General features: G+C 44.3%; 1 protein-coding gene across 7 annotated transcripts in view; it reads right to left on the reverse strand.

The window, feature by feature from the left end:
• The window catches only part of STK24 (serine/threonine kinase 24), a 123,596-nt gene that overhangs the window by 97,892 nt on the left and 7,734 nt on the right, over positions 1–17,970 (reverse strand). For 2 of the 7 annotated variants that reach the window (XM_043534916.1, XM_037896183.2), the window contains exon 2: positions 9,246–9,476. The exons of 2 other annotated variants lie outside the window; for them this stretch is intronic. In XM_043534916.1, the coding sequence (XP_043390851.1) occupies positions 9,246–9,476 (231 nt within the window). Of the gene's footprint in view, positions 1–9,245; positions 9,477–12,063; positions 13,396–17,970 lie in introns of those variants that run through there. 3 more of the 7 variants (XM_037896174.2, XM_037896191.2, XM_037896202.2) reach the window with 3 other exon arrangements.

Raw genomic sequence — 17,970 nt, forward strand, 5'->3', positions numbered from 1 at the left:
CTGACTCCAAGGATGAGTCCAGAGACCACAGAGGTACAGTTCGCACCAGCACCAGAAACCAGTGCTATCATAAAAATGTCTGCACCAAGGCCATCATAGCCAGTTTCCCTTTTGAAGGTACCGAACGACGACCTGAGGCAACAGGTGATACCAGTACCAACAGCGCTAGATGGTCTCTGGCCACAGCAAACACCTCTGGTGTGTTCGGCACCAAGATACTATCGGTATCACGCTATATTCCAGATGAAGACAGCTCATCCAGTACTGGAGTCAACAGTGCCTGTGTAGGCCCAGGAGTCAACAATGCTGACTTCTGCAGTAGAGTAAGAGGAGTGGCCTCTCTTAGGTCAGCTCTACTCTGATCCCCAACCTGGCCATCTTTGGTGCCAGGGATCGACTCCTCTCTTCTCGCTGTTTCTTGTGCCTTTTCCTAGGTGAACAGTGCCCAGATTCCGGTATGGTAAGAGGAGCACTCCTTACCAATGCTGAGGCATTCTGAGCTGAGTCAGACTGGTCTAGCTCAGATGGAGGCATCAGTGCCACCTCCATGAGAAAAGACTTTAGTCTGGCTTAAAGTCTCTGCAAATCTGGCAGCGATCCCCCAAGTGAGCTTCTCCCAGGCAGCTTGAGTGCAGGTCACTGAGGAGCTTACACTTGTTGCAGGAGGCACAAGGTTTGAAGGGACAAAAACTCCGCTAACTCACTAAATTACAAAATTTCACTAAAACTACTTACAACTAACTATGTAGTGTGACAGGGTCAGGCCAGATGGCTATAGGAGAGTAATAGAAGGCAGATATATTAGCCCCAGGCTAAGTACGTCCCTTTTCCCTGGGTAAGGTAACAGGGAAGGTTCCAGAACAATTAGGAACCTTCTGGAGACAATTAAGACAGGCTGATTAGAACACCTGCAGCAAATCAAGAAGCTGCTAGAATCAATTAAGGTAGGCTAATCAGGGCACCTGGGTTTTAAAAAGGAGCTCACTTCAGTTTGTGGTGTGCATGTGAGGAGCTGGGAGCAAGAGGCACTAGGAGCTGAGAGTGAGAACGCAGACTGTTGGAGGACTGAGGTGTACAAGCATTATCAGACATCAGGAGGAAGGTCCTATGGTAAGGATAAAGAAGGTGTTGGGAGGAGGCCATGGGGAAGTAGCCCAAGGAGTTGCAGCTGTTGCACAGCTGTTCCAGGAGACACTCTAGATAGCTGCATTCCACAGGGCCCTGGGCTGGAACCCGGAGTAGAGGGTTCCCCCCAAATCCTGGTCAGACACAGGAGTCGTCGACCTGGACTGTGGGTTCAGAAAAACGGCCAAGCTGAGGGCTGCCGTGAAGCTCCAAGGCGAGCAAATCCACCAATAAGCACAAGACTCACCAAGGTAGAGCAGGAACTTTGTCACAACTGGTGTTGGAAGTGGGATCTGGTGTCCACAGCACGGCGGAAGAAGGAGGGTGTTAGGGGGCGGGGGGGAGGAAGAGGGTTTTTTTATTTTTTTTCCACCACAACGGGAGGAGGTAGTGCGGTCACTGATACAAACCACAGCTGCCCAGCAGGAGGCTACTCATGTCCAGGCAGCCGCCCATAAGGAGGCAGTGCGGTTGCAGCAAGAGACTAATCGCCTGCTGATGGATCAGGCTGCTCAAGACTGGGCTATGTTGCGGGAACTGGTAAACCAGGTAAAGGCCCTTATAGAGCTGCACTGCGGCCACGATGGGACGCAGATCATGTGGGCCAGCAATTGGCCGCAGAAAATGACGCAGGAAGATGATGTAGAAGCATACCTCCTGGCCTTTGAGAGGACAGCCCTGCGGGAGGCTTGGCTCCAAGAACAGTGGTCTGGCATCCTCACTCCATTCCTGTGTGGGGAGGCCCAGAAGGCCTACTATGATTTGCCTGAAGAGACTGCGGCAGACTACCCCCAGCTGAAAGCAGAGATCCTGGCCAGATCTGGGGTAACGACCGCAGTGCGAGCCCAGCGATATCATGAGTGGAGGTACCAGGAAAACAAAACCTTGCGGGGTCCCAATTATATGACCTCATCCATCTCGCACAAAAGTGGTTATGAACTGAGTGAGTCCCGAAGTCCAGAGGAGATACTAGAGGTTCTGGTCATCGACCGGTACATGAGAGGACTACCTCCAGACCATCGTGCCTGGGTAAGCCAGAACGAACCCTCCACCTACGACGAGGTTGTCGCGCTTGTAGAAAGGCGAAGGATGGAGAGGGAGCTGACCCGACCAGTTAAGGAAGAAACACCCCGGGTTAAACTAGCAGCACCAAGCCCTGGAGCTTGGGTGACTGGGACACCAGAACCCAGGTGGAAAAAGAGACGGGCTGAAGGCCCGCCAGTAGCCACCAAGAGTCGGAGCACTGAGGGGGAAGAGGATCGTGATGTTAGACTACCCAAACCTAGGGGAATGCCTAGGGCTCCATACAGATGTTATGCCTCCGGGGAGTGGGGACACATAGCTGCACAGTGTCCCAATTGGAGAAAGGGGGAAGCCCTGAAAGTAGTGAGGCATCCACAATAGACTGTCAACCCCCAACCTTCTCTGAAATATCCCCAGATTTGTTCTCCGCTCCCAGACAGCGTAGAAAGACGAAAAAGGAAAGAAGGGCAGCTAAGGCCTTGGGAACCCGAATACTGGCCCAAAGCCAGAGGGTCACTCCCGTAGGTAGGCGGACCTGAGCAGCTGAAAAGGAGGCCACCAAGGAGGGAGAAGCACCTGAGTCTGACCCACACCCTAACGCCTCTGAACCAGTAGAGGCAACAGAGACTGGCCCCCTAGATCTCGGGCAGATTAGCCCTAGGAGAGGAAATTTTGGACGGGACTAGGCTGAAGACCCAAGGCAGGACAACATTAGGAAGGAGGTGACCGAAATAGATGGGGTCCCAGTGGAAGGGAAAACCCATGGACCAGGACCAGTAGGGTCCTACTTCATAATGAAGAAGAATCTCTTATACCAGGTTGCACCAGTACAGGGAAAGAAGGTACAGCACATCTTAGTACCTCAAAAACACCAGAATGCTGTATTAAATCTGGCCCATAGTCATCTTTTTGGGGCGCATTTGGGGGTAGAGAAGACCCTGGCACGGGTCCTGCGACGATTCTTCTGGCCCGGAGTATATGAAGAAGTGCGGAGGTACTGTGCGTCCTGCCTGGAGTGTCAGCTGCACAGTTCCCGTCCCCACTTGAGGGCACCTTTAGTACCCCTTCCCATCACAGAGGTCCCCTTCAAGTGAATAGCCATGGATCTAGTGGGACCCCTGGAGAAGACAGCCCGGGGCCACCAATATATACTTGTCATTCTGGATTATGCTACTCGCTACCCAGAAGCTGTCCCCCTGCGGAACACAGCCTCTAAAACGATAGCTAAAGAGTTGGTGGGGATCTTTGCCCGAGTGGGGCTACCAAAGGAGATATTAACAGACCAAGGTACCCCATTTATGTCGAAGCTAATGAAGGACCTCTGTACGCTGCTCCATATACATACCCTGAGAACTTCAGTCTATCATCCGCAGACCAATGGGCTGGTAGAAAGGTTTAACCGAACCCTCAAGGCAATGATAAGGAAAGTGGTAATTCGAGACAAGAAGGATTGGGACACCCTACTACCCTACCTTATGTTTGCAATCCGGGAGGTACCTCAGGCCTCAACTGGGTTTTCCCCCTTTGAATTATTATACGGATGCCACCCCCGTGGCATACAAGATATTGCAAAAGAAATCTGGGAAGAGGAACCCAATGAAGGGAGAAATATAATTGACCATGTATTGCAGATGTGAGAACGGATAGCCCGGGTCACCCCTATTGTATGGGAACATTTGGAAAAGGCGCAGGAGGCCCAGCGAACCCGTTACAATTGCCAGGCAAAAGTCCGACAGTTCCAACCAGAGGATCGGGTGATGGTGTTGCTACCCACGGCAGAAAGCAAGCTTATGGCCCAATGGCAGGGGCCCTATGAGGTGGTTGAACCCGTGGGGGAAGTAACCTACAAGGTACGGCAGCCAGGACGCCGGAAACAAGAACAAATTTATCACATTAACCTCTTAAAGCCTTGGCACCAACGAGAGGTGTGTGTAGTGGCCCAAGAGACCCCGATCCAGGGAAATAATATGCAGGAGCAGATCAGGATATCCACTGATCTGACACCAAACCAGAAGAAGGAGGTAACTGAGATGATCAACCGATACCAGGACGTGTTTTCAACCAAACCAGGCCGAACCACCGAAGCATATCACCACATCATCACAGACCCTGGGGCAAAAGGTAACTTTAAGGCGCTATCGGGTCCCAGCAGCAAAAAGGGAGGAGACCAAAGCAGAGGTAAAAAGAATGTTGGAACTGGGAGTCATCGAAGAGTCCCACAGTCAGTGGTCAAGCTCGATCGTGTTGGTGCCCAAACTGAATGGCACCACTAGGTTTTGTAATGACTTTCGCCGGCTGAGTGAGATATCCAAATTCGATGCATACCCCATAACCCGTATCGATGAGTTAGTTGACCGCCTGGGCAATGCCCGATTTTTGACCACCCTTGATTTAACAAAGGGATACTGGCAGATTCCCCTTGCCAAAGATGCGAAAGAAAGGAGGGCATTCTCTACACCAGAGGGTCTGTTTCAATATACTGTTCTTCCTTTTGGACTGCATGGGGCACCTGCCACCTTCCAGCGTCTTATGGACAAGCTCCTACGGCCCCATACCAGTTATGCAGCGGCATACCTGGATGATGTGATTATTCACATCCCCGACTGGGAAACCCCCTTAGGAAAGGTGGAAGCAGTTCTGGACACGCTAAGACAGGCTGGCCTCACAGCCAACCCAGCCAAGTGTGCTATAGGGCTAGCCGAGGCTAAATACCTTGGCTACGCTGTAGGAAGGGGCATGGTCAAGCCACAACTAAATAAAACTAGAGACTATCCAAAATTGGCCCCAGCCGAATCGGAAAAAGCAAGTCCTGGCATTCCTGGGTGTGGTGGGGTACTACCGACGATTTATTCCCCATTTTGCTACCAGAGCGAGTCCCCTGACAGACCTGATAAAAGCCCGGGGTCCAGACATGGTGAAGTGGACAGATCCCACAGAGAAAGCATTCATGGATCTACAGACAACCCTCTACAGTAACCCCGTGCTTATAGCCCCAGACTTCAACAAAGAATTCATTTTACAAACAGATGCATCTGAAGTACGATTGGGAGCTGTCCTATCACAGATGGTCAGAGATGAAGAACACCCAATCCTCTACCTCAGCAGGAAACTCCTTCCGAGAGAGCAGAAGTATGCCGTGGTTGAAAGAGTGCCTAGCTGTGAAATGGGCCATGGAAACACTACGTTATTACCTTCTTGGACGACGGTTTACCCTTGTGACCTACCATGCACCCCTCCAGTGGATGCAGCGAAATAAAGAGAAGAACACAAGGGTGACCAGATGGTTCCTGTCCCTACAACCTTTCCAATTCACCATACAACACCGGGCTGGAAGCCACCGTGGCAATGCAGATGGCTTGTCACGAGTACACTGCCTGACATCCCAAGTTGCCCAACCCCATAGTGTTGGGGGGGGGGGGGGGGCGCGGCGGCGGCGGCATGTGACAGGGTCGGGCCAGATGGCTATAGGAGAGTAATAGAAGGCAGATATATTAGCCCCAGGCTAAGTACGTCCCTTTTCCCTGGGTAAGGTAACAGGGAAGGTTCCAGAACAATTAGGAACCTTCTGGAGACAATTAAGACAGGCTGATTAGAACACCTGCAGCAAATCAAGAAGCTGCTAGAATCAATTAAGGTAGGCTACTCAGGGCACCTGGGTTTTAAAAAGGAGCTCACTTCAGTTTGTGGTGTGCCTGTGAGGAGCAAGAGGCACTAGGAGCTGAGAGTGAGAACGCAGACTGTTGGAGGACTGAGGTGTACAAGCATCATCAGACACCAGGAGGAAGGTCCTATGGTGAGGATAAAGAAGGTGTTGGGAGGAGGCCATGGGGAAGTAGTCCAGGGAGTTGTAGCTGTCGCACAGCTGTTCTAGGAGGCACTCTAGACAGCTGCATTCCACAGGGCCCTGGGCTGGAACCCGGAGTAGAGGGTTCCCCCCAAATCCTCCCAACTCCTGGTCAGACACAGGAAGAGTCGACCTGCACTGTGGGTTCAGAAAAATGGCCAAGCTGAGGGCTGCCGTGAAACTCCAAGGCGAGCAAATCTGTCAATAAGCGCAAGACCCACCAAACTTTGTCAAGCGCAAGACCCACCAAACTGGAACTCTGTCACAGTAGAAACATGCAAAATAGAAAAACATTGACAGGGCTTGCCAAAGCAAGGATAGCAGTTCCAGCAACCGTCACATGCTAAGGTGTGTGTTATTTACCACTCCACTAATTCTTGTGTCATCTACAAACTATCAATGATTTTAGATTTTCTTTCAGATTAATGCACTGAACAGCATTGGGGGGAAAAAACAGATCCCTGTGGGAGTCTACTAGAAAAATCCCAGTTAGATGATTCCCCATTTACAACTACTTTGAGATCTCTCAGCCAGTTTTTAATGCCTTTAATATGTGCTACAATTATTTTTTAATCATGAATCAAGAACATTGTATAATACTAAATCAAATCTCTTACAGAAGTCCAAATATATATGAAAGTCATAAGGGAATGGATAAAACTTAATAGGAGACTATGTATGCAAAAGGAGCCTAAGAACAAAAGTAATTTCTGGCCACTGATGCTATTGGGGTACCTAAGAAAATGGACTGTAAAGCAGTGAAATGCACCTTGATGGATAGAGGGGCACTCAGGAAACCCCAGAGCATCAGAGCTCCCACCTCAGTCAGCCAGCACCAGCTGCACCCAAGGGCTAAGGGGTCAAGTCAGAAAATTCCAGAATTCCCAATCAGAACCATCCAGGGTTCTAAGGCTAGAAGCCTCCTCTTTCATTTACGCTGGGAACTGCAGCAGCTGCCAATATCTTTATAAACTCCTGACGTGATCATAACTCATTCAACTCTGAAACCTAGACTAATTTCCCCCCCCCCCCGCCTCATTTGTTGTATTGCCATTGATTCTTGACCCTCCCACCCCCTTCATCCCAAGCCTGTCCTGCCATAGCAACCCTTCAGCTGGTCAACTTAATTATTCATGTCCATTATACTAATTGCCCTTGTCTCCTTTTACCCACCTTCCTTCTCTTATACCGACAGCCACTTCCCCCTGCTCACCATTCTTCTGCCCCACTTCGACCAATGAGTGCTGACCAAATGTATTCCCATTGCACTCTCTCCCTATACACACACACGCACTCACAAGATGTACCCCAATCATGCTCCTGTATTTTGTCTGTAAATTGCATCCCTGTCATCTGTTTTAGATTGTAAACTCTTCAAGGTAGGGATGGTGTCTACTACAATATAAGGCATAACACCTTCATCTGAAAAAGTAGTTAGATCTTTTTTTCCTACCAGCATTGTTTCAGCCTTATATTTCTGACTGCCTCGTGAAGTTGTGCATTCTCAAGGAGAACATCACCTTATTGTCATCCTCATTGGGAGGAACTACATTCATGTCAAGACAATATGATCACGTGTATTCAGATCTGTTGAATAAAACCAGTTTAATGCTTGCAGTCCTCCATAAGAAGCACATTCACCACTGGTCCTGCAGGAGAAATGAACTTTATGGGAATTTGGAACATTTCCTTTGTGAATAAGGATGAGGAAAAGATTGATTTCTCCTTAAAGAGGGAAGAAGGGCTCAGAATTCTGTGAGTTAATTCCCGAGAGGAGAAATTCCTGTCTTGCCCTTTCTGAAGGCCCTGTTTCACATATCCAACACCACTTAGGAGATTTCAAGAGGGGAGTGGAGAAAGACTAAAAGCAGACCCCAATTCATTTTGTTTGGCTATATGCCTTCACAACCTTCCAGCGGCTTTTTAGACTTACTCAATACCTACATTTGCATCAGGGCAGTGGTGGGGTATCAGGTCCAAAACCATGCATGCTGCCGTGTGGTTGAATTTTGGTGATTGACTTTTTCTCAAGTTGCCCTAGACAACAAGACCCAGGCCACAGGTGGACCCATCACACAGTGGACTGTTCTAGTGGGAATGGTCATGTATCTTCTGGATCCTAAGAGCAAATCTGTTCTCAGTATGCAAGCAACTGAAGATCCCAGAAATCCTGATTGGTTAATAAGGAGTTGGGGTTTTTTTTGTTTCTGTTTTTGTTTTTAAGGGCATTCATAGCCTCAGAAATGAAGTAGAAAATTCCTAGAATGGCAAAAGTGGACAAAATTTTGTATTTAGGATATTTTCTGCCCTTTGATTAGCTTCTCAGCCATTTTTCAAGAGAAAAATGAAAGCTTTAAGCTCCTGCATGCACTCTCAGTGGAAAAAAAGAAAACTGAGTAACACAAATGGGATAAAGTCAGAGAAAAATAGCACCAAAAAGTACCAAGCATAGTTGTGCTACCTTCTGTGTGAAAGCATAAGAGAAACCTCAAACATGAATCTTTCTGCAGAGAAGAAATACCTTTTTGTATTTGGCATTATTAAAACTCATCTCAGCTGATTTACTGTCAAGAAGTGGATCATTTCAAAGAAAATAAATGAAAGCCAAGAGGTGATCAGTAAAGCTTGTAATTTCAGATGAAGCACCAACTAAAACCCATTCAGGATATATCAGCCTTCATTTCAGGCTTCTCTGCTAAATACTTCCTGCAAATAAGTTACAGGTTAAATTAATTTTTGAGCCATTCAGGTCAAAAACAGGACCAAGTCTAAACAAATCTCAGTTTTAAAAAAACAGACTACAACAAATCAAGGCCTGACATTAACCTGGATACAAAGCAGGTACTGAGTTATTTCTAATTGTTTTATGCAATTTTATTACATTTTCAATGCATTCTAAAATTGAACAATAATTGAAGAGTGAGAATATTCTAAGTTTAGACTGATCTAAATATACCACTGCTTGACCTCAATGTCCCCAATGACAAGTCTGTTACTTAAACAAATTTGATTTCTTCCTGCCTTTGAGTAAAGTGGCAAAACAGACACATACACTATTTTATTCTTAAGCTGGGTCTTGAAGCAGACTCTTCACAAACTATAAACAGTTCACGCTGTTTTTAGGGTTAAAAGAGAAAATATTTCCCTTTCTATTGAAAACTATTCTGCTATTCTACTGATGTCCTTGTCCATAAAAATTTGATGGCTGAACAAAACCTTTCACTGTAAAACACAAAAACAAGCATCATCTTACCTTTAAATAGGATCCATAATATTTGGTTACATAAGGACTGTCACACTGACTCAGCACTGTGATTTCTTGTTGGATGTCCTCTATTTCATCTTCCGCTTCTTCGAGATCAATAATTTTTATAGCAACCACTTTCTGAGTCCGATTGTCAATTCCTTTAAAAACCTCACCAAAAGAGCCCTTGCCAATTTTCTCCAATTTTGTAAATAGTTCTTCTGGATCTGCTTTTAGATTCTGTTAAATTTACAAAAAGAAAAAGATATTCAATACTTGCAGTGTTACAAACAAAAATGTTAATGCTTCTAAAGACAAAGATTAGTGACTTTCCACAACTCATTAGATCCTATGGAATCTTTTATGTATAATGCTACTCTCCCACCTCTAGAACTTATCTGTCTTTTCTGCATGCTTTATTTTTCTATTTTACCTCTGTGCTCTCAACCTGCTGCTCCTCCAGTTCAGATGCAATTTGTGTTCCATTCTTTACTAGATACAAAGGTATCTTTGAATTACTGATTTTTAGCAGATTTTTTAATGCAACCCAATTGCTACTCAGTACCTGTCAGCCTTCCTCCAAATTCTAATTTAAATGGTTACCCAAAACCTTGTCAGTTTTCTGTACCAGCAATCTAGTTTAACTTAGTCAAGTCCATCCCTTTTGAGGAAAAGGAGGGCTTATACAAAAAGTTCAATACTGCCTAATAAGTATAAGCTCCTCTTTTTTAATACTATCTGCTCATCCAAGCTGTCATTCAGGGTGGATAAAAATCAATGATTTTTTTTAATTAAACCTTTTTTTTTTTATTTAAATTGATTTTTTTAAAATTAAATACAGTTTTTAAAATTTGAAATTGACAACCTATGTTAAGGTCTACACTTATTATAATCTATTAAAATACTTTGTATTAAATAGAGCAAGTAATATTAAACAATACATATCTGCTGACAAGTTTTAAAGAAAGTCAAACCACTGAACTCGTGAATGTCACTAGCTAAGCACCTAGAATCAGTTTGTTAAATGCTAAACGAGTTTTTGACAATAGATAGCCTCTTCATGCATTTTCTTCATGTATGCAGTTTCTTCAACTAGTTCACTTCAATAACTAGTTCATTCAAAATTAAGAAACCAATTGGGAGCTGAAAAAGCTGAAAAGCTCGTTTTCCTCCTCCAATATATGAATAAAAACTAGGTGTGAGAGGATGAGATCTACTAGTTCTAAAATCTTGAAGGACAATTTGACCAGAAACAATCAATCAGTGCAATTCACTGTAGATAATGCTTCCTTTATTTAATAAATCAGTTAGTTTTAAATGCAAAACATGTTTTGATAAACTTACTTTTTGTTTATTATGTATCCAAAACATTTAAAGTAAATTTATTCAACTAAAAAAAATTTGAAAATGTGTTTTTGTGCATTTTAATTGAATTCCAATCTCCATCCAAATGCAATTTGATACAAATCACATCTAGCTAAATAAGAAAATGCATCATTCACCATTTTCTAACATAATAAAAAGTAAAAATCTGAATAACTGTAAGTTAAACTTTATAATTGCTTAAATAAATGGGGAAGATATAGTACATCCTCCTGGTTAGTGACAAGCAACACCAAATTCAATGTAAAAACTATACTGAGTTTCAAAGAAACATGTTTTAATGGTAATCAACCAATGAGAATCACTCTCTCTTAGGACAATAACTAAAGTACAAATGCAAAACATGATTAAAATTGATTATTTAAATCAAGGTTTCCTGCTTGCTGATTTAAATTATTAAAATTGGTAATTTAAATTGCTTTACTTTAAATTAATCCACCATGCTTTCAATTTGGTCATGCATGTGGAAATGAAAGCGTTTCAAAGCATATTAACAGGTCTATTTTTTTCCCTAATAACTAGGGCCCTACCAAATTCACAGATATTAAAAATCCATCAGACCATGAAATTTGGTCTCCCCCTTATGAAATCTGGTCTTTTGTGTACTTTTACCCTACACTATACAGACGTCAAAGGGGAGACCAGAGTTTCTCAAATTCAGGGTCCTGACCCAAAAGGGAGTTGCAAGGGGGTCACAATGTTATCTTAGAGGGGGGTGCATTATTACCACCCTTACTACTGCCCTGCATTCAGAGCTGGATGGCCAGAGAGCAGCGGCTGTTGGCCAGGCACCCTGCTCAGAAGGCAGTGCCCTGCCAGCAGCAGTTCAGAAGTATATACTATGCCACCCTTCTGTGCTGCTGCCTTCAGAGCTGGGTAGCTGGAGAGTGGCAGCTGCTGACTGAGGGCATAGCTCAATACCATACCATGCCAACCTTACTTCTGCACTGCTGCTGGTGGCAGCTCTGCCTTCAGAGCTGGGCTCCTGGCAGCAACCACTGGTCTCCAGCTGCCCAGCTCAGAAGGCAGCCGCTGCCAGCAGCAGCACAGCAGGAAGGGTAGCAGTACCGCAACACCCCCCCCCGCCCCACACACACAATAACCTTGCGACCTTCCCTCAACTCCTTTTTGGGATCAGAAACCCTACAATTACAACACTGTAAAATTTTAGACTTAAATAGCCAAAATCATGACATTTACATTTTTTAAAATCCTATGACCGTGAAATTGACCAAAATGGACCGTGAATTTGGTAGGGCCCTACTAATAACCTAAGACTTCAAGTATGAACTCTGGTCAAATGTAATCAGCAAGCATGTTTTCTTGACTACCTCTAGTCTTTGTACAAACACAGGCATTTCATTCATTAGTAGCATTGTCAAAGCTTTCCTAGTCATCATTTTATTGTTCACCAGCCACCAAAGGCTATCTGCAATCTATTCACCTTGACTTGGTTGAATTTCAGTTCAGCTCTCCACAAGCAGCTTTGATCTTCACTACATTCCTCACAGAGCTGTGTATATACATATTTTCTTGGCAGCAGCACTGACACATATTTAGACACAATATGAAACCAGTTCATGCAGATCTGTCGTAAAGCCTCAAGCCTTCAAATTCAATATATCATTTCTCTTTACTTTGAAGTGATCGTTTCAACAGCATCAGCAACAATTACTTCCAAGAAAGACTTTGTAGAGCAAAGTTTTGTGGCCTTTCTTTCTTTCTCCCCCCTACAGTCTGCAACAGTTTTGCTTTCAATTACATGCAGGAAGGACTTATTTCCTGCAGCAGGTGGGAAACTTAAATTTAAGACAGAAGCAGGATGCAGAGAATAAATTGTGGTCAACTCTACTCAGTTGCATCTAGTCTTACTATCATTTTTTAAAAAGCAGATGTTAACTACAAATGACATTTCAAATATTTCGATCTATTATCTAGGGCTGCCATCTCTTCACAAATAAAAAAAACGCCATCAAAATTTTGGCCATCTTATAAAATTTTCAAGGTGAATGGGGATATCGTACAACTACAAATTTTAAGATGACAGCTACAATACTCCATTAAATATGTTCCATGGAAAACAAGATCTTGTGAATTCCAGATTAATTTTTGGAAGTTTTTACAACAAAAGGGATGCACCTTTCACTTACAGTACTATAAATTCACCTTAATTGGGGTAACTACACTCTTGGGATGTGTCCTGGTGAACACAATTCACCTAATGATAGCAGTGACTGCTGCATTTTAACGATTGTATTAGCAAAATATTTGCTTAATGAAGATGCATTTAGCCAGTGCCAAGGAGTTAAATATTATTTCACCAGGTGTAAAATGAGTTTCAATTATTTAATTCAGAAATTGATAAATTCTAAAAAGAAAAGCAGGGAATCATTTTTATTCAGTACAGTTCTCCTAACATATACACACACCCTGTCCTCCCCATTTTCTGTCTTTCGTACAAACTTAGACTATTATTATGCAATTAAGAAATATGCTACTGATTCTTTTTCAAAAACTATGCCTCAATCCAAGCCAGTTAAACAAAAATTGAGACAACATTACTACTAAAAGACCTGTTTAATTTGCACTAGATTTTTGTGGCAGATCTTTAAGAAGTCACAACCAAAAGAAAAACTACTAAACTAAAATGTAGCAGAGAACAGTGTGGGATATCAACAATACCCATTACAGACACTGTCGATATTTATACAGATATAGATGTATACATACATACGCACAATTGTATCTGTGATAAATTGCATTTGTCATTCACTTTGATCACTTTGCTTCATTCTGACTATAAGTAACATTCCAAAGGCGACTGTGACCAAAACCACCCCGTACTCAAGCCCCACACCAGTGGTGGGCAACCTGCAGCCCGTCAGGGTAATCCACTGGCAGGCCACCAGTTTTTTTACATTTGCACGGCCACTGGTAGCTCCCACTGGCCCCGGTTCACCGTTCCTGGCCAATGAGAGCTGCAGAAAGCGGCGCGGGCCACAGGGACATGCTGGCCGCCACTCCCCACAGCTCCCATTGGCCGGGAACGGCGAACTGTGGGCACTGGGAGCTGCCGGCAGCCGTGCAAAAGTAAACAAACTGTCTGGCAGACTGCCAGCAGATTACCCTGATGGGCTGTGTGCAGCCCGCAGGCTGCCCACCACTACTCTACACCCTATTGAAATAATCTTTGTATAATATATGCTTTGTGAGGTATTATTTGAAAACAACACAGTGATTATTAATATTCTTGTATAATGTATGTACAAAACGCACATTAAGAGTTATGAACATACGATGAGATGACTAAAATGTGTTTACCAGACAAGTTTGGGGAGTGGGTAAAACCTATTTCTCAAAGACAAAGGACAAGCCGGCACTTCTAGCCAGGTGTCATCAAAGTTGACTAGCAATCACTTGTCAAGTGACCAGTCTTTGTTAAAGAAGGGGGGCAGGAATAGATCGATCTGCAGTTTAGCAAAGAACAGCATGGAACCTCTTTAATGACGAGACTCTGTCTCTGTCCTTACAGCTGGAATGAACTTTATATAGGGGTAACCCTCAGGAAAATGCATTTCAAAGGGTGACAGACTATAAAAGTGAGAGGCAAAAACACCTCAAGCTATCTCTCTCTCTTTCCTAAGATGACAAAGGAACCAGCCTTTTGACTTAGGAGGGAGATCCTGACCTGAGAATTTGTTACCAATGTTGCTGGGAACCTGCGATAAGAATTTTATCTTGAACCAAGTCAAGCTTATTAAGTTTAGCTACTAAAAAGCATTTTATCTTTATTTCCCTTGTAACCATTTCTGACTTTAATACCTTATACTTAGGATGTAAATATCATTTTAAGGAGTACTCGTTTAAACTATTAAAATTACATTGGTTAACCAGTTAACCGATTCAGGCCTCACAATGCGTAGAATGGCACCTCTCTCCTACTCTGGACAGATGGGAAAGGGCAGCTGAGCTTATACAGGGGTAACACAACAAGCCTAGCCAGGAGACCTTGGGCAGTTAAGGGGGCCCAGCACCCCCCTTGCATTCTCAGTATTCTGGAATAGGGAGGGGGCCCCAGGCACCTGATGCAGCCTCCACAGCCTCTGTGCCACTTCAGCAGCAGCTTCCCTTCCTTTCAATTATCAGCTGAAGCCACAGCACGGACCAGCGCACCTTCCACCTCTGCAGCGAAACCCCTTCTAGTGGTACAGGAGTAGGCCGGGAACTACTTAACGCCCTCCCCCCATGGGGCCCACAGTCCCTGCCCTTCCCTCTGCCTAAATGCACTCCCACTGCCTGGCTAGCCACCCCTCACAAAGCCCCTGGACCTGTGGTTTGTTCTTCCTGCTTCCCTGTACTGACAGGCATTTCTTGGCCTAGCAAGCAGTATCCTTCCACCAGCGTACTCACCCCTAGGTCCGTGTAAGTATTTCCCCTCAGGTCAGCAGGGCTGGAGGGACTGTTTTTACCAACAAAGGGGTATAACAGGACCCTCCCCACTGCTGGGGCAAAGACCCCTCTGGGCTAGAGCGTTAATATCAACCCAGCCCCTTTAAGAGGGGGCTGGGCTCCCAGTGACCTCTCGTTATGCCCGTCCCTTCCTGGTTGCCAGGAGAACCTGTTTGTGACCCATGCACAGGCCCTGGCCCCCAGCAAGGACTTCTACCTGCTGATCATCAGCCGGAAGAAGGTGGGTGAATGAGGGAGGGTTAACAGTAAGATTAATACTTATCAGTTAACTGTTTAATATTTTACATCCCTAACTTGTATTCAATTAAAATCTCTTTACAGTTAAATAAACTTGTTTTATTTTTAATCTAAACTAATCCAGTGTAGCATTTAAACTGAATTGTTTGAGAACTCCAGTTAAAGTAGCAAACTGTTGAATATTGACCCTTCACAGGGGCAAAGGACCTTTCATGTCTAAACTGTCCAGGAAAGGGCTGGACAGTGCAGAACACATATTTTGGGGGAAATTCAGGACTGGGAGTGCGTTGGGGTCATCCTGCAAGCAGTAACCCAGACTGGTGGAGGCCAGAGTATGATTGGAGTATTGCTGACAGGATTCTGGGGTCAGAGTTGCTGGACCAGGGCTGCAGCTACACAGAGACACTCAGGATGTGACCTGCATGCTCTTAGGTTGTTTGTGAGCAGCCTTGGTTGGGAGCTACAGCAGCAAACCATTCTGAGGCACCAAAGATTGCAGGGCAGGCAGTGACACAACCCCTCACTAGTCTGGATTGCACCCCGGAACGTGCCAGTAGGAGCACTTAGGCACGTTGCCAGCCAGTGGATTCCACACCCATAAATTAAGAGCCCACGTTTCTTAGAATATTGCACAGGGAGAGTTAGGTGCCTAACAATGGGATCCATAAAAGCCAGCATGCTGAATAAAGAGACACCTAAATTAGCCAGTAGGAAATGCCAAGGAAAAAGGTGTGGCCTAAGACCCACCCCTCAAAGGGACTGAGACTGTAAGCCCTCTCTCCTGAAGTTAGGCACCTAAGCCCTTTCTTATACAAAACACAGGAAGACAAGGAGGCACCACCTCCCCTTATAACTTTTAGCCCAGTGGTTAGAGAACTCACTGAGGATGAGACACACCCAGGTTCAAATCCCACCTCTGCCTGATGGGAGGAAGGGATCTGAACATGGGTCTCCCCATTGCTTGGAGAGTGCCCTAATGGGCTATCACGTATTCTGGGGCAGGTCTCACTCTCTCCTGTTGAAGCTGTTCTACTGTGTATAAATAATTAAATATTCATTGGAACAGAAGGCTGGAACTTGGGTCTCCCACCTCCAGATGAGGGCCCTAATGACTGGAATGTAATCACTCAGTCTCTGGCCCATTGAATATTTAGTTATTTATACACAATGGAACAATTTCAACAGGAGAGATTAAGAGAGACCTACCACAGAATACCTCAAAGCTCAGTGGATAGGGCACTCCCTGGGCATGGGGAGACCCAAACTGAAATCCCTTCTCCTTATCAGGCAGAGTAGGGAACTGAACTCAGATCTACTACATCCCAGGTGATTGCTCCAATCACTGGGCTAAAAGTTATAAGTGGGGTACCAGCATCAATTTCTCATCCTCCTTTTAAGCATGCTCTGAGAATGCCTACCAGACCAGGTACCACAGGCTATGCCTAATTTAAGGATCCCATTGGGGATTAGGCATGAGAATGGCTAGAGTGAGGAAGCTAGGATATACTCTCTGGCAGATTTTTAGACACCTAGAGAACTTTAACAGCAGAAACCTAGGTGCCTAGAGTTAGGCAGCACCTGAGCAGGGGGTTTTAAAGGATGTCAGTGGCACCTAAAAGTTGGACTTAGGCATGTATATCCTTTTATGGACCTAGCCCAAGTTTTTAAACAGCTTTAAACTTGTCACAAAAGTTTTCTTCCCCCTAGTGTGTAAGTTCCCCTCCTTTCTTCCTCCAAGGAAGTTACAAAGGTCTGACGCCCAGAATAGGTAACATTTAGCATCACCCTGTGGGGAGGTTCCCAGATACTCAGTGGGACCCTATTTCCAACCCTGGAAGTTCCTACAATGCCATGTCTTAAAGTCACAACTGTTTAAATACAGAAAGCTATAAAAAGTAAGCTGAACTGATAGAGAATAGTCTGTTTTTCAGAAATGTTAAGCACCAACAAATCCAACTGAAGTTAATGGGAACTACACAGTTTCAGCATCAGACCATAAACCACCTGGGTTTTTCAGACAAAAGATACAAAACAGTCCCATTAAAATGTTTTAAAATTCTAAAATTTGTTACAGAAAAGCTATTTTACATGTGACATATACAAAATACAGTGGCATAGTATTAAAGCCTTATTGAATGACCCGTCTACACACCACTTGTGAGTAATACAGTCATCTCAGATTCAAGCTGATATAACTTTTATAGCACATCATCATGCATTCTCTCTCCACCCTCTATTATATTTGTGGCGTTTTTTTTTTTTAATTAAACTACTGGAAGTGAAAAACCTGTTCAGTCATCAAGTGTGTGATAAAAAAAAAACTGACACCACCAGCATGCTACAAAGCAGAGACCAGAATATTTTAGACGCATGACAGGAAAAGAAAGAAAAGTACATAGGTGCCTTCAAGAATTTTAAAATGATGCTGTAATAATCTGCTCCCATTTTATTTTTAAAGAGATTATCGACTAATGCTGTGTATTGACCTATACTAATCTACATTTCAGAATTTAGTCACTCTTTCTATACATTCCAGTTCACTGGAAGGCTGAATAGTAAGAAAAGCCACTGTTTCAGAGGTGTTGCACCCTCACTGTAGCATTACTGTGGAAGGAAAAAAACTCGCCGTAGTTGTCAGAAAATA

The sequence above is a fragment of the Chelonia mydas genome, chromosome 1 (genome assembly GCF_015237465.2).
Source record: "Chelonia mydas isolate rCheMyd1 chromosome 1, rCheMyd1.pri.v2, whole genome shotgun sequence".
Taxonomy (NCBI): domain Eukaryota; kingdom Metazoa; phylum Chordata; order Testudines; family Cheloniidae; genus Chelonia; species Chelonia mydas.